This window comes from Protopterus annectens, chromosome 2.part0, assembly GCF_019279795.1.
Source record: "Protopterus annectens isolate FY-2018-M chromosome 2.part0, PAN1.0, whole genome shotgun sequence".
In the NCBI taxonomy this organism is placed as follows: domain Eukaryota; kingdom Metazoa; phylum Chordata; order Ceratodontiformes; family Protopteridae; genus Protopterus; species Protopterus annectens.
The window spans coordinates 1,746,649,070-1,746,674,069 of record NC_056728.1 but is presented as its reverse complement, the minus strand read 5'-3'; the positions used below and the strand labels follow the sequence as shown (position 1 = coordinate 1,746,674,069).

General features: G+C 39.5%; 1 protein-coding gene across 1 annotated transcript in view; it reads left to right on the top strand.

The window, feature by feature from the left end:
- The window catches only part of LOC122793601 (trypsin-3-like), a 234,833-nt gene that overhangs the window by 152,918 nt on the left and 56,915 nt on the right, over positions 1–25,000 (top strand). Inside the window, exon 4 of the mRNA XM_044061773.1 lies at positions 13,389–13,646. Coding sequence (XP_043917708.1) covers positions 13,389–13,646 — 258 coding nt within the window. The remainder of the gene's footprint in view (positions 1–13,388; positions 13,647–25,000) is intronic.

The window sequence follows — 25,000 nt, the reverse complement described above, 5'->3', positions numbered from 1 at the left end:
CTTCACGAAAGACTGGACTAGACAATCAAGAGGAGAAGGTAAACACTTGCACCGCACCACACTAATCACATAGTCCCTCAAAACCTACACCACCAAAACACACACACAAAAGCACAAAACACGCACCTACATTCACAGAGGCTCTCAGTAAAAATCTGCCCAAACAACCGAGACCTCCAAAGCATTAATGCAAGCAACCTCCACCCCCAACACAACCCAAATGATACATAGCCCACATACTCAGTGTGCCACTCAACTACAGTCCATAAGGCATAACAATGTACCCAAAACTCTAGTCATAGGTAACTCTATAGTCAGGCACACTGATGTTCCACTCACCAGGATAAACAAGGAGAAAGTTACTGTCAGCTGCCTGTTGGGTGCCAGGATCCGCCACATAATGCATGCACTCAGGTCACTCCACAAGAAGTACAAATATGACTCTGTCATTGTCCATGTTGGTGTGAATGACCTGAGATATATCTCCCTGGACTGCATGAAAAGAGACATGGAGGAGCTCTTCGATCTTGTACCCCAGACAGGTATGACCCTAGCCCTGCGTAGCATCCTGCCATCACCCAGAATGATACCACAGTACAAGGACAAAATGATTAACTTCAACAATTGGCTAAGCTTCTGTTGTCATTCTAAGGGAATCCAGTATCTGTCTGCCTGGGATGACATGATCGACAGACTATGTTGCTTTGCCAGAGATGGCCTGCACCTGTCATCCTTGGGATTCTGGATACTGGCAAAGGCTCTTGCCACCCCTATAGTGCCTTTTTTAGGCAAGGTTCAAATGACAAATTCACCACCGTAACAAGTACAAGCAAGCAAAATCTGAGGGTAATGCTCCTCAGTGCTAGAAGTCTAAACCTCAAAATGCACTCACTCGAGGCACTCCTTAAAATGGAGAACATCGACGTCTGTGCAGTGACAGAGACCTGGTTCAAAACTCCAGAGAGCACCCCTGCATTACCAGGCTATAATTCATACCACACCTTTCAGCCACCAAACTTGGACCAAAACACTAAAGGTGGAGGAGTGTCCATATTCATTAAGGATATCCACACCCCCAAGCTATTTGCTCAGCATAATGCATCCAAGATTATCCAAGTTCAACTAACTCTAGGCAAAACCGCAATCCAGATTGTAGCTTGCTACAGATCCCCCACCATGCCCCAGGATTCCCACTCCTCTTTTCTTGATACACTGGAAAATATTAAGGTACAACCCAACACTCTAATAATGGGTGATTTCAACTACCCTACCATTAACTGGGAAAACTACTCATGTACCAACTCTTTTGCTCAACGTTTTCTGGAATTCATCAATTCCAACGCCTTGTATCAACTTATCCACAACCCCACCAGGGGCAGCAATATCCTAGACCTGGTCATCACCAACATGGGTGACCGGTGTTCCACACCAGATGTCAGCTCCTCATTGGACAGATCCGACCACAAGCTAATCACCCTAGACATCCACATCCCGGTCCCACACCCCATTAGGAAAACAACCGTAAAAAATTTCTCCAAAGCCAACTTCACGCTTCTTAAGACAGAAGTGGCAAACTTCACAACACCCATGCAGATAGACAATAGAGGTACAACTGCTGAATCCTACACAAATGCACTTTATAAGCACTTACACGAGTGCATGGATCATGCTATCCCTAACAGAACCAAGATGCTATCCTCCAAAAAAAGGAAGCCAATCTGGTGGTCTTCTGCCATAAACAAACTCTACAACAGAAGAAAGAAACTGTTGCAAAAAAGAGTAAAATCCCATGATTGGAGGAACTCCCTGGTCATCCTCAGTAAGAAGCTGAGATCCCTCATAAAATCCTCCAAAGCTAGTTATGAAAAAATATCGCCACTGATTCTAAAGACAACCACAAAGCATTCTATAGCTATGTCAAGAATCTCAATGGCAATGCTCAGATCTGCTCTGAGTTACAGCACAATGACACTAAATATACCGAACCAACTGATATTGCCAACATCCTGGCAGAGAGGTTCAGTGAAAGTAGCAGACTCCAAATCAGACTTCAGACCAGTGACAAGTGGAGTACCACTGGGTTCAGTCCTGGGTCCTCTCCTGTTTGGTATCTACTTCTCTGAAGTACAGGCTAACACAGAAGATCTTTGGCTAACTAAATTCACAGATGACTGCAAAATAGGAGCCATAATCAAAACTCCTAATGATGTGGACATCCTACAAAAGGGCCTCACTGAGACAGATGCCTGATGTCAAAGCCATGGTCTCAAACTCAATGCCAAAAAGTGAATTGTCATCCCCTTTGGTAAAAACTCTGTACCCATGAACTACCACATAGGCAGTAGTCTACTTAACACTGAAAGTGTGATAAGAGACCTTGGGACACAGGTGGACAGTAGTCTCTCCTTTGATAATCACATCACCACAGTGGTCAGGAAATCCTTCTATGTGGCACGCCTCATCACAAAAGGTTTCTCATCCAGAAAAAAAGAGGTCATTGTTCCCCTCTACTCATCACTCATTAGACCCATTATAGAGTACATTGCCCCTTTTGGTATGTACATCACAAGACATCTACAACAACTGGACAGGCTGCAGAAATACCTCACAAAGAGGATTACTGGCCTCAAACAGATGCCCTACACAGACCAACTCAAAAAAACACCAGCTTTACTCCGTCACATATCGCCTACTCAGAGGCGATCTCTGCCTAACATACAAAGCTATGTCAATCCCAGAGCTGTTGGACATGCTCCACTTAAAGAAATCCCAAGCCCTCCGAGCTACATGCTCTAGGAACCTAAACCTTGTCACCACAATAAACAGAACATGCTGGAGGGATAGATTCCTGTCCCAGAGACTTCCCATACTCTGGAACAGACTACCTATCTATGTCAAACAGAACTCCTCATTAGCACTCTTCAAGAAAAATCTTTATGATTGGATGGGTAATAGGAAATTCACCTCGGGGATCACTTCTGTGGTTCTGCTTGACAGGGGCACAGGAAAATAATTTTCTTGGGTGGCGAAAGCCAGGGTACCTTTTTGACTAGGCTTGTATAGGCCCTAGGGCCAATAGACTAGTACCTACCTATGAACATATGAACCTATGTTTGCATATTTTACACATGCACTTCCCTGCTCTCTCTAGCATAGCTGGCACTACCTAAGTCATCACGCACCGTTCTCTCTGTACTGTTATGAGTACCTCTGGAGCCATTGCACCCCAAACTCATCCAGCCTCTTAATGATGTCTGTTGTGACTCATCTGCTGCTTTCCATGACTTCATTTTCCTTAATGCCGTTCTTACCTTTTCTATGGTGGGCTCCTCCTCTTCTCTCATTGCAGGCTGTGTCTGGGGTAGTGCAGCTTCTGTAGGGTTTTCTTCATTCAGAAGTTGCTGAAAGTATCATCCTTCCATCTGTCTTTGATGTTTTGCAGATTGATGAGCAGGTTGTTGCTGGCATCCCTTAAGAAGGGTGTCTGACTATCTTCTTTATCTTTCTGTGTTTGTCTTACAACCTGATACAGTATCTATGTGCCATCACCTGAGTCACTTCCCAGAAGATGGTAGAGTGCCACTGATGCCTTTTTCTTTGTTATTGCAAATGCCATCTTAGCCAGTTTGTTAGCCAACCAGTATTCCTTCGTAGCCCAGTCCATTTTTTCCATCTCCCACCTTTTCCTTCACTCTTTCTTTCTTTCTTTTGATGACATTTTGGATTTCTGCATTCTATCACCAGCTTTACTTATGTATTTTATTTTCATGCCTAGATCATCTATATATATTTTCTATAGTCTTCACACATACTGTTTTTAGGCACTGTCATTTTCTTCAACTCATTCTATTTTCTTTTTTTTTTTTTTGAGGTCTTAGACCCCCGACTATTTCCTTGAACTCTTGTGTTTTTTTCCAATCAGCTTCCAAGTCTTCAGTCTAGTCTCTGTTGACCTTCGAGCATTTCTTTACCACTTGTTTGTAGCTGAAAGGAATGATTTTGTAATCGCTAACTCTATCCAAATGCCCTTTCCTTACTGGTAAGAAGACTACTTGAGTTGCATATTAACCACTCTTCAGACCTTGTGACTTGCCCTTTTTTTGATCCATGTGTTGACCATGATCAAGTAATTTGCCAGATAAAAGTTTAGAATGACTTTTCCTTCTTTATTCCTGTTGCCCAACCTGTGTAGAGGATATTGTGCACAGCAGCTAATACCCAAAGTGGTCTGTTTATACAACTCTTTCCCTGATAGCCATCATCTAGACTCTATGCTGCTGTTCACAACTCCATTCTTGGGTGAGATTGTGGTGGAAACAACATGTTTTTGGGAGGTGGGCAGAACCCCACAGAGACATATAGAGAACATGCAAACTCCAAACATTCATTGGCCGGAGGACAGGAATGAATCTTGTGCCTTGTCCATTAGTCGAAGACCTTAACTATTATGCCTACTGTGTCAACTTTACAAAAAATTAACAGTATAATGTAAAAACAGCCAAGCTACTGATATGCACACTAGCCCATTCCCTTAATTTGTTTTGAATGTCAAGGTCAGATTGCCAGAACTTGTGAAGTGAACCTGTGCCAATGTTACTTCACAGAGAACAGCAGTATCACTGACCAGTGTCTCTGTGAACCCTCTGGCATTATACTCCAATATTTAACCAATTCATATTGTCAAGAACAGACTCTTAAGTATATAAACAATGCATATAATGATTGTTTTCTTGTGCTGGTATGTTGCTCAATCAGATACTGTAACAACAAATGAGCATCAATAATTTCCCAGTAATATATGCAAACTGTGCAAAGCAGAATTAATTCATAGAAATTTGATTTTTTTAAATCACCTAATCATATTGTGATTGTGACACCCATGCACTGGCCCAGCAATCAAGGAGCCTCAATCTCACCACTAACACCAGTGAGGGGAGTCCATATAGGGAAAGAATAATAAATACACACACATTAAAGTAAAATTTCCCTTACGAGCACACAGAGATCACAGTCAGTCTGGGGTTGGTTTCTTCCTTTCTCTCCAGGTCCCCAATAAAACTCCCCACTGGCACAGCTATAGGGTTCAGATCTCAGCCTAGTGGGCAAGCTAAAACTTCCAGCACCATCTCTGCCCAACCAGTGCTTCATGTCCCTGCCCAAGTAGCTGATACACACACACACACACACACACACACACACACACACACACACACACACACACACACACACACAATTTGCGATAAGAGTTATACACAACCACACAGATACTCCCGGGGAAGGCTGGCACAGGTTCTCCAGCTGTGCCCTTTTTTTGCCCAGTCTAAAAGGCAGTACCAGCTGCCACCACCCACTAATATCAGCTACTCAAAGGCCCTTCTGAAAGGATGTCCAATTATTACTGTGCAATATTATTATCCAAATGGTAAGTGTAACTGAACAGTTAAGGCTTATTAGAGTGACTTGGTACAGTATCACTATATACATGAAATGTACTCTAGAGCTTAAATTTACTCTACATAAAACAGCCACAGTTGAAAGGTTTAAAAATATTTAATAATAAATAATAAAAACACAAGACAATACTTCTTACTACATAGTGCTTGTCAAGAGTTCAGAGATCACAGAGAAATACTTAAAATAATACCGTAGAAAAGGTCTGACATCACAGAAAAACAAATTAGTCTAATCTTCCTATTTCCTAGCTATATCTAAGAGAAAACACAGTTCTAAATAACTTACATATAGAGCAAAGCAGTGCTGGTGATGCTGGATGTTCTCAAGACAAAATGCTCAGAGCTCTCTGATTCTCTCTCTTTAAATTGCTAACACAGAGCTGCATCACATGACATGATTCTTCACATTTCTCTGGTGTTCCCAGGCTAACAGAAACTGCATTTACATTCTTTACACCTGGTCAGAAACCTGAGCAATAAAGGACATTTATATATGCAAATTCTAGCCATTATCTCTGGCTTTAAAACAATAGGCAGGATGCCTCCCTCTAGACATATTGGCTCCAAATTTTGACATCAAAGACAGTCATGAAATGCTTGAATTAGCTTTCTTACAGCAGAGTGCACTGTTGTTACATTTTTGAAGTTCAGTATCCAATGCAGTCTTTTCACATTTAAGAGAACATGCCTGTGGCTTACATTAATATTAACAAATGACAGAATTATCTACAAAATTCAATCTGGCTGGGCTATACAGCCTTAACCTATCTTCACAGTGATAAAAATCTTAAGAACACTATCTGTCATGTTTTGAGCCTGCAATTTTTCAGGTTTGAGTGCACCCTTACTTATAATGAAGTACAATAATCCATCCCCACCATGACTGTGGGATTATGTCACATCCAAAATGCAACAAAAAATATTCAATACTGAATTCAATTTCTGGCCATCCTCTTTAGAATAATTCATTACTTTTTCCATCCGGTCCTGTGATTTATTTTTTCTTCAAAATTTTATACAATTTTCTAACTTTTTTCACAGCAACTTTCCTTCAGTCTCAAAGAGACAAGGTCCCTCAAAACATAGTTTTAAAAGTTTTCCTTCATAAAAACATTCACCTAAATCTCTTTAATTATTCCTTCATATTTAACAAATCTAGAACATTTTATAATTTCAAGCCAAACCCTTTTATCATATTGTTTGTTTATGTACAGCATTTTTTGCCAGCAAGCAGCTGCACACACTTTTTTCTTCTGTATACACTTTTTCACAGTACCTTTTTTTCTCCTTTCTGTACAATTTTGTATGGGGTGTTCTCTATCATATTTTCTTAAGTTTACAATCTTCAAACCATACTACTTCAATATTTATACAATCTACTATTATTGTCCCAGTCCTAAAATTCCTAGTGGATTATTTTTTTTATAATGCTGCATACATTTTTGATTACTCTGTAACTGCCAGATGTTCAAGATATGATTTGTTTCCAGCATTATTTTCCCTTATCTATTTATGCATTAATCATGAAGGATTATTACCCATATTTACATTTGCTCTTTTTTCTTCTCCTAATGTTATAATCAGAATTACATGATCATTTTCTGTTCTAACTTCAGACCTTGAGTTTGACATTGTTGCAAGTTTCAATGACAATTGCAAATAATCAATTGCAACTTCTTCTTTATCTGTGCAAACTACATAAGCACATCTGGTTATATCTCCCCCATACAGAACAGCCATGTCAAACAAACATATTACTTTTAGTAACAGTATTCCATGGAAATTAATTATATGGCATTTTAAGCTTAGAAAAGTGGACGAAAGCCCTGAATAGAGGATGATCTGCTTCCTGTACATCTTATCAGTTTTTTTTTAACGTAAGCCCTTTCTGTCATGTAAGAATGGTCTATGTAACATGATACCAATCAAATGCTGACAAAACCTGACAGCACAGGCATTATGAACTATCTATTAACCATATTATTTTCTCACCTCTTGTTTTCTAGTTGAGAACTATTATTTTATCTGTACTGTGTTTATTATAAAACGCATACTGCAATATATCATAAAAATGCATTGAAAAGTACTGAAGTTTTGACTGTAACTATAGCAATATCATACAGTGTGTCCCTCATAAATCATGTAGATCATTTTATATTAGGAAGCTAGGTATTGTTTTGGAGAATGTATTAGGAAGAATATTTTAAGGCATTCATAATCAGAAAAGCAGTAATGTTTAGTTAAGCACATTATGAAAATAGACACTAGATATAGTTTTATAGTCACAGGTTTGGCATACTTCAGTTTATTTAATTATTCAATTGATTACTTTAATGTTTTATACATGGTAAGGCATTGTTATCAATGTTTAGAAATGAACTGTTTAATAAAAAAAATAAAGCTATTTTGTGTTTTTAAAGCTTATTTAGTTCAGTACAAGCATCGAAAGTGGTTTAAAATAAATGTTAGCACATGACCATTCCTAAAAATATTAAAACATTAACAGATATCAGCATGTACCTCACAAAACTTATAACAAAAGGCATGATCTTGAGTGCAGCATTTACCTTTCTAAAGTACAAGTGACTACATCAAGGGAGACTCGCACAGTGTAGAAGGCACTAATATTCAAATGTTCCCTGTGGTTTCAGAGCTTAGCAACCGATGTAAAGTTGAACTTGTTGTGTGACCCTGGCATTTCTGTACTTAATCACTACTAAAGTTTACAGTGGTTATTGCACCATTAAAACGTGCAGTTTCTCTTTCACCGTGTAGCTTTTTTATCCTGGTTCTTCTTCAGATATGTAGTTGCATGGATCCCCGTGTCTTTGGAAGATTTCATTAATTAATTTTGTCATATGGTTGTAATGTTTGGCTAGCATTTCATATTGCATTTTGTAAGTGCATACCTATTTATTTTGGGTCAGAACATTCTGCGTGCATTGCTTGTTTTGTGTAGCCTTTTTACTTGTTATGAAAGGTGTCCATAAAATATATCTGACCATGAATTTCTTGACAGATGTCAGTAAAAAGAAAAAAAATTGAGGGTTGATATCCCTAATTTACTGGTAAATGACTTTTTTTTCTTGCTTGAATGATTTCCAGATGACATAAACAGAACCTGAATTAACATCCTAGTTAGCAAAAATAATTGGAAAGAATTTTTAGTAAGGCTATATCAATATGTGATGCAAGTACAGAGAGGGATTGGTCATACTCTTACTGCGGGATACTGTGTTGAGAGAGATAAAAATGTTTAAAAATGTTTAATTGGCAATGTCTGAATAGGGACCTCTTAACACCAGCAAGACTAGCTTGTCTGTTTCCAGGCTTTTCAGAAGTTTTGCTGGAGATGCTATAATAGGGGATAAAAGTAATTCCTGTTTAAATATTGGTGTTTTACTGAACTAGATTTATTAAAAATGATTTAGCTTGATGCCATGGGGCAGAGGGTTAGAGCCCAGATTATGATTCAGGTGACCAGTGCTCTCAATTAACAACCTCATCACAAAAGATCCAGGAGTAAAGGGAAGTGCCCCCCTTATCTCCTTTGGGAGTAGGGAGGGTATGAACACTCATTGTCACACTGGGAGGTGTGATTTCCCCCATGGAGATTGGAGAAGCCACCTTGTATGTTTTAGGATGTCCCATGCTGACGTAAGAGGTCATCCTTTGCAGTCAACCAATTGTATGTCCCCACCTCTGTGCCATGCTGACTGTGTGTGGGGAGATGAGGACCAAACAAACAGAAAATTAATGAGTTACCTCTGACAACTGTCTGAATGATATCCTGTCTCAGTCAAACCTTGCTCAGGTAATGAAGCTGATGATCAACAAGCTGTGGTGGTAAAGTGAGCAAAAAAATAATTTACAAGTGATAGATGAGGAGCTCATTGGATAGCCTTTTACTCTGACTTACAAAGTCTTAATATAAGGAACAACCCTAAAGAGTGTAAAGCTTACAAGTGGTGACGCAACATTTTTTGCATAGTCAATGTTATCGGCTAAGATACGTGTGATCTAAAGACCGAAAAGCAAATCAGTTCTGTGATTATTTTGTGGAAGGAGGAAGTGAAAAGGCATAAGGGTATGGCTTTTTTGATTAAGTTGCTGGTATCCTAGACAGTGGAAATGAATTAACTGGCCAGGATTCAGGATGAAGTCTTTGGGAGTATGACATGCAAAAGCTAGGAGAAGAAATGATAAGAAAGGGAAGTGGCTAGTGCTTCCAAGGTGGAGGGCTGGATATGAACAAAAAAAGTGGAGTGATGGGGGTCTAACAGTCAGGCATCTTGGATGTTTTTTATTACTTAAATAAGACTTACCTATGCCTTAAGTATATTACTGCAATGTCTAAATATTTTGTACCATATTGTATTCATGTTCCATATATCAAAAGCCTGTGAGAATGATTTTAATTAAAACAGCCAGAGCAGCTGTGCCTTGTTCTTTTGATTTATCTATGTCCCTTTCTTTGTTCTTTTTCTGCATTTTTCTTCTTCCAAGTTTTCTGTATCTTTGTTCATTGTATTCATATAAAAAAATTTAATTTCCATAAAAATACTCCACCACTACTGATGAATGTGTTTTAAAAAGGAAAAGCATTATGAGTATACTGCTGGGATACTGTCATATCTCCAAACATGTCGATTTAAAACGCATGCTCTTTTAGACATATTAGTAAATATGTATCTAATAAATCTGGCAAAAATATGTTTATCTTAAGACATCTCATCACCGAACACATGCACATATTTGCTATGACCCCATTTGGTTGTCATCACTGCCTGTGGCGGTAGTCGATGTTTAATGCACATTGGTATAGCTGCAGAGAAACAAGTACGATATGGTTGCATGTCCATTTGAGCAAGTTAGATTATCTATGCTTGTCAAGATCTATGGTCTCTAAATGGCTATGCAATTTAAACATTAATCCTGACACTGAGCATCATTAAACTTGTATTTTTGGGGATTTACTCATACTCAGACAAAATAAGAAGAACTTAGAAGTACTGAACAAGATGGCTGCTGCTTGCAGGTGAAAGCATGCATAAAGAAACAATTCAGCAACTTATTACTTGGTGAAGTGTGAAGGAGTAAGATTGCTGTAAGCAGGCATGCACAACACAAGTCACCTGTCTAAATTAATAAGTAGCTTGTTATGCTGAGATGTCAGAGCAGCACAGAAAAATAAATGCAGTGTTGAGAGTGATGTTTTTCCTGAAACACTAAAAGTGAGTATGCATAATCCTGCAAATGCACAAGGTGAAAACTATGTAGGGGAAACACTGTGTGGGAATGAGTCTGGGAAGGTATTGTGTGAGACTAAGGAATAGTGGGTTATTTACTGATGTAACAAAGAGTTACATAGTATTCTATCCACATTCTGGTATAATACGCCTCAATAGCTGCTGTGAATGGATGCCTGACAGTTCACCAAAAGAGAGTTCCTCGTTGCTATAAACATTTATCATTAATAGTGTAATAACCAAGTTTACTTTTCCTCCTCCACAGCTGACCCTCAGCTGCATCTTGTGTCTCTGATCATCCACCAGGTCTAATGAATCTGAACCGACTACTCCTAGCCTAAGTCTAACCATGTTCAGGGTAAATGAAGAGACTGAGGCAGTCTGGGCTAGTGTAATATTGTTGCTGAGGGAGTGTTTTCTCCTTAAGGTCTAATCCCATCCCTTATATTTACTCATGCTATTCAAAGTGATGAATTGCAATAGATTTTTGGTGATTCCTTCACATCTCTGTGTGTGACTCAGACAAAGCCCTGGCCTCCTCCCATGTAGACAACACCCCCGTGCATCCCTGCCCTAATATGTGCACCCTCACCCCAGAATGGGTGGGTCTATATCACATTATCGAAAAACCTGTATCATTGAATGCTAGAAGACCGACATATATAGTGCGAACTACGGTAATGGTGAACATACAAAACCGCGAAACTCGAAATGTTGAAGTGTCATGGTTGGCCTGTCTGCGGTATAGCTCCATAAGGTAAGTGTGCGATAGTTACGGACCTTAGGGTTAGGATGTGAGTTAAGGTAAGTGAATAGATAGGTAATGTATGTAAGATTTAGTGTAGGGTTAGAAGTAGGGTTTTGTTAACTATATGTGTGTGGATTATTAGTTTTGTTTGGGTATATGTCTGTAGGGTAAGTGTGCGATAGTTACGGACCTTAGGGTTAGAGTGAGGGTTAAGGTAAGTGCATAGATAGTAACATATGTAAGGTTTAGTGTAGGGCTAGTAGTAGAGTTTGGTTTGTGTATGTATGTGTTTTATTTGTTATGTTTGGGTATGTAGTATGTAGTGCACGGTGATGTTGGCCGACTATGACGGTTCGAGATTTGAAAATTCATGGTTTAGGGTGTTTGGCATATTTGCGGTTCGGGCTATGTGTGTCGGTGTTGTGGTGTTTGATGATACGGGTTTTCGATAACATAATATAGACCCGAATGGGCACTCTCATCCTCTCTGTCTATCCCATCAAGCTCCCAAGTCACTAATCAAACTCAGGTCACTTGGGCCATAGTCAGGGCCTTTTCCTTTTATGCCATTGCAGGCTGTAATAGCCAAGCTGATACAGGGTGCATTGTTTGTGATTCTGAGCAAGTCATTTAACCAGGCAGTGCTCCCAGGCAACCCTGAAAAGCAATGTGAGTCCAGTAGGTTTAGCCAGTTAAGAAATAAAAAAAATACTACATTCATTTCAGGTTAGCTACATGAAGAGAAATATCAAAAAGTCAGGCATTGTACATTATGTTTAGTTTCATGCATTTCAACTGAGGTAAAGTATAAGAGAACTAAAAACAGGAAGCAGAAATATAGTACATAATACTTTGTTGAGAATTACCTAAACAGAAATTTGATAGGATGGCAAAATGGTGTAGTGTTTAGGATTGCAGTCTCACAGCACTTGATTATCTGGTTCAGTTACTGGCAAGGGTACCTACTGCATGGAGTCTGCATCTCCCCCCTGTATCCACTTGGGTTTTTAATGAATGCTGTAGTTTCCTTCCACATCCCAAATACATGATGTCAGTTAATTGGTATGGGTGCTTTTGAGATCATCCTTAAATAGATTAGCATCCTACCTGGAATTCTGTCTTACCACTATTGAGTGTTCAGGTAAGGTCTGGCTCCTTGTAACTCTGAAATGGATAACATAGGTAACTGGACACTGAATGAATTTTGGTAAAACACAAGCATACATATTTGAATATCTATTTATAAAATATACACATGCATGCATATGTATATGTTGCATATCTATAACACACACACACACACACACACACACACACACGCACACGCACACGCACACGCATACGCACACGCACACACACAATGTTCTTCTTACAGTGACTCATCCAAAATGACTAATGTAAAATAACTGAGCATATGCCATAAAGAATCTTATTTTTTCTTGCTGGATTGTATGAGGAAATAAATCTTATAGTTTGATATAAAATATGTTTATTTAAAGAAAGAGTTATAGTAGATCATTAATGTCAACCATTTATAAAATTCCAGTTTTTGCAGAGCATACATCCTAAGGATAAGATTGTTTTCAAAAACATAACATGAGAGTAGCAAGGCACTTTTTTCATTATTCAACTGAATGCAATGACTGATTTTTTTTTAGAAGCACTGTTCCCAAACAGTAGTAGAGCTAGCTATGAAATAATGAAGCAGTCACAGTGCACATGTTTAACTAAAAAGGTTATGAGTGCTGCATTTACTGTCATTTGTGATTAACAGAGTTCTTAAAATGTCACTATTTAACTCTTTTCAATGTTGTTTCCCAAGTAAATAGCTGTATCTATAATATTTAGTTTATGACAGATTTGACATGTTTCAGTAATATGTATTTAATTCTCTATCCTGAAACAGCATAAGTTTCATCTCTTTCTTCTTTCTTATAGCTCAGCAGGAAAGCACAATTGAATAGTTTTGTTGGAATCCTGCCTGTTCCTCCATACAGCACTGACAACCAAAAGAGTGGTACCATATGCTATGTATATGGCTGGGGAGTCGTTAAGGTCTATGCATATAGCTTGTCCAATGTTCTACAAGGAGTTGATGTTCCCATTGTGGATCGCACTGTATGCAATGTAGTTTACAACCGCAAAATCATGGAATTCATGGTTTGTGCAGGAAGGGGTGGAAAAGACTCTTGTTCTGTAAGTTCTCACTGCTATGACTGTATCCAAGTGACAAACTGTTCTTTCTTGCAACTTGCATATCTGATATATATATATATATATATATATATATATATATATATATATATATATATATATATATATATATATATATATATATATATATATATATATATATATATATATATATATATATATATATATATATATATAAAACTATATAGACATATATATATATCTTACTTTTTTGAAGTAAAAACAGGCTACAGAGTTATTTGTTGATCTTGCATACAGATGGAAAAAAATCAAACTGAATTTTACCAAAGGTAATCCACAAGAAACTTGAAAGCTACAAGTGTAAGAGAAAATTAAAAGACTATCCTGTTGATGTTCTGGTACAATGAAGGGCAGAAGAAAAGAAAAAGAAATCATGATTTAAAGTTATACATACATTCTTACTAATTTGTAGTTACATAACTGACTGTGAAAGAAAATGGCACGCACAGTAGCTAGTCAGCTGACACAGGTGTGTGTGTGTCTATGTGTTTGTGTATTTTTGTGTATGTGTGTCTTGGAGTGTGCATGTACGTGTGTGTGTGTGTGTGTGTGTGTGTGTGTGTGTGTGTGTGTGTGTGTGTGTGTGTGTGTGTGTGTGTGTGTGTGTGTGTGTGTGTGTGTGTGTGTGTATGTGTGTGTGTCTGTGCATACACACTACAGACCCTGGTCCACACCTGACTGAGCTGTGTATAAACTACTATTCAGCACAGGTAGTATACAATGGGTGTTCTTACACTCAGTTTTTAACTCCTAGCAAAGGTTGACAGTTATGGCCAAAGAGAATGCACCTATATTGCATGCACACCACTAAAATGTCCTGGTTTTCACAGAATGTTCAGATTTTTGCCTTAGATATTTAGTCTGATCCTCATAAATTCTTTGATTAGCAAATCATTGAGGATTGAAGTCACTAAATAACGACATACGTTCAGGTTCCAGAGTTCAAATCCTTCAGAAAATGCTTATTAATGCAAAACCTGTTATTTTTGCAATGTTCTAAGGTTTGAATAGTAATATTTAAAATTTCACTCTCATATTGGGTGTTTGTTCCAGCCATTGTTTTGTGTTGTCCAGAATTTCTTTGCTAAGAGGTTGAGAAGCATGTATATATGTGTAGCAGGAAGACTGTGATGGACACATGTCCACAGACATACCACACATGGTGTACCATGGCATAGAGATTCTGTTAGGCCACGTGAAGCACAATGAGTTGCAATGTCTGACCTGGTATTATTTAATCTTCTATTTGTCTCACTTCTAACACTGTACCTACAAGATCATTGTTCTTTGAAGGGGGTGGGGGCTATGAAACAAATGACACATCAGGATATGTAATAGTAAATTATACTGAGCAGAGATAATACTGCCAGGGACTATATTCTTTGTACTCAGAAATAGTCTGATGGGAGACTGGTGTGCAAAACTAAAAAGTAAAAAACATCTTGTATCATACAGAAGTGATGTCAGCTAATAGAATAGGTTCATGGGTTTATATTAAGCCAGCAGAATGTCAACCATCTTGGCTTAGGCAATAATGCAACATAAGAAGAAGAAACAATGAAAACGAGCTAATACTCTGTAGATGATGGTAGGAAGTACATTTAATTTGTGAGCTATAAACTGAATACTTTCTGCATAGATTATGAGAGGGTAAGTGAAATAAGCTGACGCTGGATAAAAAGGAGGAAAACAGAAGTAGAGAAGGAATAGAGAAGCTGAGAATGTGACCGTATTTAGTTTGGCCTAATTAAAAGCTTGTACACCCTGAGTTCTGGGTTGCAGTTATGGTTCATAGGTTCATAGGTAGATACTAGGCTATCTGCCCGAGGGCATTTATAAGCCTAGCCAGAGTGTGTCGGCTTTCGCAGCCCCATTGATTAATTAACTGATCCTCTGTCAAGCAGAGCCAATGAAGTGATCCCAGTGGTGTATTTTCTGTTACCCATCCACTTGCCAAGGTTTCTCTTGAAGAGTGCTAGTGAGGGGCTCTGTCTAATGTAGTTTGTTATTTTGTTCCAAAGCATGGGGAGTTTCTGTGACAGGATTCTATCCCTCCAGCATGTTCTATTTATTGTTGTGGCAAGGTTTAGCTCACTAGAGCACGTGGCTCGCAGTTACTTGGATTTCTTTAGGTGGAGCATGTCCATCAATTCTGAGTTTGACATGGCTTTGTAAGTCAGGCAGAGATCACCTCTGAGTAAGCGATATGCCACTGAGTACAGCTGGAGTTTTTCCAGTCGGGCTGCATAGGACATATGTTTGAGGCCAGTAATCCTCTTGGTGAGGTACTTTTGTGGTCTTTCCAGCTGTTACAAGTGTCTTGTGAGATACGTCCCAAATGGGGCATTTTACTCTATGATGGGTCTGATGAGTGACGAGTATAGGGGCACTATAACCTCTTTCTTTCCAGATGCGAACCGTTTAGTAATTAGATGGGCCACAAGGAAGGATTTCCTAACTACTTTGGCAATATGATTGTCAAAGGAGAGATTACTATCTACCTGGGTCCCCAGATCTCTTATTACCTCTTCTGTATTAAGGGGGCTGCCACCTATGTGGTAATTTGTGGGTGTTTTGTTTTTTCGCAAATGGGATGACTATGCATTTTTTGGCATTTAGCTTGAGGTCATGACTTTGACACCAGGTGTCCATCTCAATGAGGCCATTTTAGAGGATGTCCGTGTCAGCCAGAGAGTCAATTATGGCTCCCAATTTGCAGTCATCAGCAAATTTGGTTAGCCATAGTCCTACTTTGTTTGCCTGTACTTCTGAGAAGTATATGTCGAACAGTAGGGGTCCCAGGACCGAGCCTTGTGAGACACCACTTGTGACTGGTATAGAGTCAGACCTGGAGCTTGCTATTCTTACCATGTGAGTTCTGTCTGTAAGCCAGTTGGCAACCCATCTCGTGACGTAGGGGTTTATGTTCAGGCTAGTGAGTTTTTCTGTAATACCCGAGTGGAGAATGGTGTCGAAAGCCTTGGTAAGGACAAGGTAGGCTGTGTGAACCACCTTTCCCTCATCAATGGCCTTGGTGACTGTCTTGAAGAAGTCAACCAGGTTTAGTAGGCATAATCTTCCCTTAACAAAGTCAAACTGGGTCAGGTCAAGTGTTTGGAGGTTCCCAATATCTTTGTTAATGAGTTCCATGATGATGCGCTCCATAGCCTTGCAGACCAGGCTAGTCAGGCTTATGGGGCGATAGTTACCAGGGTCAGTAGTGGACCCTCCTTTGTGGAGAGGAATAACTGTTGCTGTGCACCATTCTATGGGCATGTAGCCTGTGGAGAGGCTGAGGTTGAACAGCGTGTTTAGGTGGGGGGGTTAGTTCATTTTGTAGTTCATGCAAGACGCAGCCTGGGACACCATCTGGCCCCATTGACACTGTGTTTTTGGCTTTTGAAAGGGCTGTTTTCACCTGTGCGTTTGTGATTTCTGGGACATTACACTTTTCCGGTACTGTTGTGGGCCCTTTTAGGGGTGAGAGGGGGGGTGAAGTTTGCACTGAATCTATCTGCCAGGATGTTGGCAATATCAGTAGGTTCAGTATATTTTGTGCTATTTTGCACTAGTTCAGTGCATATCTGCGAGTTGCTACTTAGATTCTTAACATAGCTAATGAAGGCTTTGCGGTTATCTTTTGAATCCTTGGCTACTTTTCTTTCGAAGCTAGCCTTGGATGATTTTATGAGGGACCTTAGCTTCTTACTGATACTGATCAGGGATGTCTTTCCTTCTCGGGATTTGCTTTTTTTCTGAACTAGTTTCCTCCTTCTATTGTATAGCCTGTTTATAGCAGGGGTCCACCAAACTGGTTTCCTTCTCTTAAAGGAGTAAGTCTTGGTTTTTCTAGGGATGGCATGATCCATGCATCCTTGTAGGTGCTCATAGAGTGCATTTGTAAAGGTTTCTGCATCTTGGGCAGCGTTATCCTTTAGCGTGGGGGCTGTGAAACTTACCACCTCTGTCTTAAGTAAAGTGAAGTTTGCTTTAGAAAAGTTTTTTACTGTGGTTTCCTTAGTTGGGGGTAGTGGTGGCATGTAGACATCCAGTGTGATTAGTTTATGGTCAGATCTAACCAGTGACGGGTTGACCTCCGGTGTGGAACACCTGTCGCCCATGCTGGTGATGACCAGGTCCAATATGTTTTCACCTCTGGTGGGGGAGTTTACCAGCTGATCCAGGGCATTTGAGTTGATGAATTCCAGGAAGCACTGGGCCTGGGAGTTTGTACTCAAATAGTTTTCCCAGTTAATGGTAGGGTAAATGAAATTGACCAATATCAGGGTGTTTGGTAGGACCTTCTTGTTTTCCAGTGTCTCCAGAAAGGTGGAGTGGTGATCCTGGGTCATGGAGGGTGATCTGTAGCAGGCCACAATTTGCATTGCAGATTTGCCCGATGTTAGTTGCACATGGACAATCTCAGAGGTATCATGCTGTGCCACTAACCTGGAGGTATAGGTATCCTTGATGAATATGGATACACCCCCTCCTTTTGTGTTTCTGTCCATGTTCTGTGGCCGAAACATGTGATATGAGTTGTAGCCCGGTAGTGCTGGGGTGCTCTCTGGAGTCTTGAACCAGGTTTCAGTTACTGCACAGATGTCAATGTTCTCCATATTGAGGAGTGCTTCGAGCATGTGCATTTTGAGATTTAAACTTCTGGCATTGAGTAGCATAACCCTCAGTGTTTTGTTAATTGTGCTGTTTACGGAGGCAGGTTTGACTTTTGAGCCTGCCTAAAAAAGGCACTATGGGGGCAGCAAGAGCCTTGGCCAGTATTCGAAAGCCTAGGGGTGACAGGTGCAAGCTGTCTCTTACGAAGCAAAGCGGCTTGTTGAGCATGTCGTCCAAGGCTGACAGACACTGGATCCCCTTTGAATGACATCAGAAGCTTAGCCAAGTGTTGAAATTGATAATTTTTTCTTTATACTGAGATATCATTCTTGGTGAGGGCAGGATGCTACTCAGGGTCAGGGTCATACCAGCCTGGACTACATGATCAGAGAGCTCTTCCATGTCTCTTTTCATGTAGTCCAGGGAGGTACATCTCAGGTCATTCACACCAACATGAACAATGACAGAGTTATATTTGTACTTGTTCTGGAGTGACCTGAGTGCTTGTGTTATGTGGTGGATTCTGGCTCCCAACAGGCAGCTAACAGTAACCTTCTGCTTGTCCAGCCTAGTGAGTGGTACGTCAGTGTGCCTAACTATAGAGTCACCTATTACTAGTGTGTTAGGTATGTTATTTCGCCTTAAGGGCTGTGATTGTGTGGCACACTGATTTTGTGTTTTATTTGTTGACTGGTTTGTGACGGGAGGTGCAGGTTGTTTGGGTGTCTGCTTTGGAGGTCTCTGATGCTTTTTCAGGTTTTTATTTAGAGCCTCCGAGTATGATTTTGTGCATTTATGTGTATTTTTTGCCAGTGCTGTTTTAGTAGGTCTGTGTGTGGGTGGAGGTGTGGTGCAAGTGTTAACCTTCCCCTCTTGACTCTCTGTTCCAGTCTTGGGTGGAGACAGCTTAGCCTCCAGTTTGGCTGTATAATTGCATCTCTCACATATGTTAGTGTTTTGTGGTAGGAGGAGAGGGTTGTCTGTGCATATGAGGCAGTTGTAACATTGCCTTAGGATACCCAGATTCACCAGCTGGACTGGAGAATACACCTGAAATTGCCCTTTGGTCATCCCTGAATAGTAGGGTGAGCTGCTTAGTTGCTTGGTTGGTGAGGGGTGAATAAAGAGCCTTTCCCTGCTGGGCAATCAAGTGTCGGGACATATTAGTGCTTGCTATTAGGTCTGAGCAAGTGCTGGGCTGTAGGATGCTTTCTGAGTGCTTAGGTTGAGAGTTAGACTAGTTTCAAGGGAAAAACTGAAGAGGAGACTTAGTGGAGCCGGGAATAATTTAACCATAGCTAACTGGCGCTGCCCGGCGCGCAAAATCGTGCAAATGCGGTTTTTATAGCAGGGAAATGAAAGAGATAGAAATTAGCCCAAAATGGCCAATAAACTACTAACTTCTGGGCTGGAACCACTCCTCCGGGGACAGATAGGCTGCTCAAAGCTCCCCTCTCTCACAGATGAACAGAGAAACTTCCTTCTATCCAAGTAAGGTATGGGCAACTCAGAAACTAGGAGCATAGCCCTGAATTCAGCACTAGCCTGAAAACTGGACTATACTAGCTTAGAAAAGCAGGACACAAGGATTTTTTTTTTTTGAAAAGATAAGGCAAAAACAGTAAAATACACTTAAAACAGCTTTAAATGACTACAAACGATCAGAAAAGGCTATCACACTTTAGTGTGTAGCCTACAACAGTTAAACAAATTATTTAAACACAAAACAACTTTTTAAAAGTGCAGGCAGTCAATTAAGTACAATATGTGAAAAAAACAAGCTTTTACATCACAATAAATGGTGGAAAATCTGCGTTTAGGCGGAAAACAGTTAAGTACAGCAAGAAAGTACAGAAAACTGGTACTTAATCAAAGTCTCTCTTCTAAGCTAGAAGGCTTGTTTCAGTTTAAGGCTTTCTAGTGCTACCCAGTAGGTTAGTTACAGGAAAGATGGGAAACAAGTACAGATGTGGTCTTTTAAACCAGAAAGTTGAAAGATACGGACAAACTGTCCAAATGGTCAATAAACTACAATTTCTGGGCCAAGTACCACTCCTCTCATGGTAGACAGGCTTCCTAGTGCTTACCACTCCCACTGATAAGCTAGAAGGCTTTCCTCCAACACATAAAGGCTTGCGGGGCTCAGACGCTTACCAACAGTCCTGGATAAAACAACTTTGTATCTGGACTAGGCTAGTTATAGGAAAGGTGGGGAACAAGCGCAAGTGCGGCTTTTAACCCAGAAAGTTGAAAGAGATGGAAAAAAACTGCCCAAACGGCCAGTAGCTACAATTTCTGAGCCAGGAACCACTCCTCTTGTGGTAGATAGGCTACCTAATACTTACTACTCCCACTGATAAGCTAGAAGGCTTCCCTCCAACACAGAAAGGCTTGAGGAGCTCAGAAGCTTACAAAGAGTCCTGGAATACAGCAAATCTGTACCTGGACTAGACTAGTTACAGGAAAGGTGGGGAACAAGTACAAATGCAGGATTTTAAGCCAGCAAGTTGAAAGAGACGGAAAACTGCCCAAACAGCCAAATAAACTACAATTTCTGGGCCAAAACTCAGATATTAAGCAGAGATAACCCAAAATGTACCACTTATATAAGGCAGGACAGAATGTCAGTGATGAGGTGAAACTACCCCCCACTGCTATCAATGGCTACACAGAAATTCTAACAAGTACTCTGTAGTGAGACAGCCAGAACTTCAGTTGAGTTAATATTCAGTGAGAAACACAAATAAATAAATTAAATACAGTACTATATGAAAAAAAGCAAATAAAAGTGTACTTAAATTCACTTATACGTCCAGTTGATTTCAAGTAGATCTTAGCCGGCCAAAGCTCAGATATTAAGCCATTCACTTAATTGAAGTTTGAATGTTGCTCAGTTTTCAATAAATATTTAGGCTAAACTATTCCATAAGCGAGGGAGGCACTGGGTGACGAATTTGCCTTACATTGGGACTTGTTGATATTTTGCCATTGAACTTTGTTTTTTGAATGGTCATTAACTGAAAAGTTTTTAGTTTTGAAGAAACTAAGCAGGATTTTACATAACTTACAAAGTGGCAGATCACCTCACAAGAGTCTATAGAGCACAGAAAATAAGGGCAGATAAAGAGTGGTTCTTTAAACCTTGGATTCCTTTGGTTACCAAACACTGATGACTTTCTAATTAGGGGGATTGTTTACAGCTATACATGCCATATGGAGCATTGTATTTTATGATGGGGCGAAAAAGGGGGGAACAGAGGAGAAATAGGATGGATTGAGATTTTGATGACAACCCATGATAGATAAAATGAGAGAGGCAGAAGGACTTCTGACAATACAGGACATATCCTGATTTAAGGACATCACGTTATCTTATGTAGGTTACTAAATCCCAGATTGTGGTGTGATTCTTAAAATGAATTCTACTTATGTATTGGAGCTATAGTTGTACGAATGCTGACTATACTACATTTCTTTGCATTTAAGGTGAGACCATAGTCAGAACACCATTTGTTAGTGTGATCAAGACCTTGCTGGAATATTAATAAATCTAAGGGAGAATATACAAATGTTCCTATCTTGATGTCATCTGAAAATTTATTTAGTCAAATGTTATTAACTTTTTCCAGAAATAAATTGCAAAGATGAATATTCCTATGTAAGAACTTTGAGAGATACATTACATTTTGCTTTTGGAAGTGAGCTCCATTTATTTTGAGTGAGTGTGTTCTGTCTGGGAACCATTTAGCCATCGGTGAACTGCAAAGAAGTTGATGTCTAGTTGGGTTAGCTTATTTATGATTCCAGAGTAAGGAATTGTTCCAAATGCTTGTGAACAGGAAGTCCATCATCAAGGCCTTTGATGAATTTTTCAGAGAAGATATTAAGATAAAGAAGGAATGATCTACCCTTGACAAAACTGAATGCAAATGTTGTATGTCCTTATTGACTAGCTCCAGAATAAAACATTCCATTCTTACAGATAACACTAGAGAGACTGATGGGCCTAGAGTTACATGGGTCAGTGGTGGGGGTGCTCTTATGGAGGAGAATGACTATAGTGTTTCTAAATTTATCAAGTACATATCATTTGAAGAGACTTTAACTGATGATGCTTAGGAGAGATTTATCTAGGTGATTTGTTTTCCCAATAGACAGGTATGTTGTCTAGCTACATGGAGTTTTTTTTTTTTTTTTCCAGAAAGGGTAAATGAAATGAGGGAGGTTTGGCCTGAATTGTTTTTTGTGGGGCAGAAGTAAGGATGTAGTATTTGATTTATTATCCAATATGTCAACCGTGGATTCTGGCTCAGTGTGGGCAATACTATTTATAGTAAGTTCAGAACATGTCAGGGTATGATTGTGGGTTTTACACAGATAGCTAGAAAAGGCCTTTATGTTGATTTCTATCTTGTGCTTATAGGAAGCTTCAGTACCTTTTGTGTTTCCTGCTAATTTGGTTAAGCTTTTTTATGAGCTGAAAGGGGATCAGATTTATACCAGACTAGGAGCTTGCATTCTTATAATTTAATTTGTTCCTTCAATTATCCCATCAGATTAGATGTTTGAAGTACTTTTTTGTTTTATTAAATTACAGAGATGGACAGTTTTGTCTATAATAGGTTACAAAATTCCTTAGTTGGGGCTGGAGTATCAGGGATTCAGGGGTGATTGAATCATTTATGTTTTCTAATAAAAGCTGATAAAATCTAACAGGCTGATTTTGCAGACGTCCACAAATGTAGATGGATTACTGGGACTAGGGAGGCTTGTCTTGAGGCAGAAGATGATGGCTAAATGATCTGCTTTAACTAGGTAAGAGAGTACTTGTGGGACTGAGCAGAGGGTAGGCGTTAGCTAAGGCAAGGTGTAGGAGTCCTGGATCTCTAATGTGAAGAGTGACTATTTGGACTAGAGATTTGAAGTTGATAATGTCAAGAATGGCATAAAAGTAACATTTTTGAATGTGTAGGTAGACCATTTAATACTGGGGTAATTGCAATCTCCTAAAAGCACAGTGTCTGATTTGGATTCCACCTGGGAGAACATGTTTAGGTATTCAATACCTTCCTCTGGAAACATAGAGGGACACCTGTAACTATTAATGAGCGTGAATTGGACCTGTAGGCTGATGTAATCTAAGATGAAACATGTGGCCATGAGAGCTCTCATAAATACAGATATGCCCCTAGCACTAGTAGTGGTCCTGAACACATAAAAGGTGGTGAACTCTGGAAAAGAAGGGTTAGGACAAGGTTTCACTAGTTGTAAAGATGTGTATGTTCTCCAGGAAAAATAAGGCATCCAAGCCAGATGTTTTGCCTCCAAGAGTAATTCATTTGAGTGATACCAGAATACTACTCAACACAAGGAATTTTATCTCCTTAAGAAAATACGATAAGGGCCTCACCATGTCTGCCTGCATCACCTCCAAAATGGACTTCTTGAGTTCATTCACCTCCACATGACTAATGACAAAGCCATGCTTATATTTTGGAAAATTGATGGCCTGGAGGGACCCTAATGACATCCTTAATTCTAGCCTATCCAGAGACTCCTTGATGGTTCAGTGAAAGTAATAACTGCATGGAATGTTGGGAGTCATGGGTTCAATCCTCAGATGACCATCACTGTTTCCTTTCTTGTTCATTTGTTAATACAATACTAGGTTAACGGTTTGTTCTGCAATAGATGCTTCTGTCTTCAAAATCACCATCATGGTGATTTCCTAGTGGAAAGGAGAAGCAAATGTTCTTTGGGTAAGCCAGAGACTCATTGTGAGTCCAGTGGCAGTGACAACTACACAGAATGTGCAGAATACTATCTTCAAACCCCAAACAAGAGTCAATGTTTGCCTTTTTTGTTCAGTTGTTATTACAATACTTGGGCTAATGGTTTGCTCTGCATTTGGAAGTTTGCACATTCAAAAAATTGCCATAATGGTGATTTCCTAGTTGAAAGAAGAAACAACTGCTCTTGGGGAATACCAATTACCTAACAGTCCACAGACTCTTTGTCAGTCTAGTGCCAGTGACAACCACACAGAATGTACATGGATCTTGTATTCAATCCCAAGACAAGGGTCAGTGTTTTCATTTCCTGTTCAGTTGTTAATTCTATCACTTGCACAACAGCTGTGGGTCAACTAGTCATTTGCCAGTCTGTTGAGTGAAAAGTCATTCTGTCTGACAATGAAGCGACCAATAACTTGAATATTTCTGTTATTATTATTATTTATTTTTAGCAATAGACTCTGTTTTAAAGGCACTGCATTTTTAGCTTGGCACTTCTTTGTAAATATATGTACTGATAGCAACCTGGATGTTGGTGCACCTATGTGTGTCACAGGTTTATGTGTCTAAGAGGCTATGTGTGCCTGAGTTGCCCTATTGTGTGTCTTGGAGGACTTGAATAGTGTTTATTTATTTATTTTGACAATCCCAACATGCTTGAATATATGTTAACTGACTCCAGTTTATGTATGTAAGAACATCTTTCAGATTTTTTTTTTCTATTAGGTAATAGAATTGCCAATAAACATTAGGCAGCAATGCTGCCACAGGATTGTAGGAGGATTAAGCTGGTCAAAGAAAAAGAATTAACAGTTTGTGGTTCTATATCTTGTGGCCAGATTGGTAGAATGAGTTACTGGGTGAACAGACTAGTTATAGTGGTGGTAATAGGTTAGTCATTTGGTT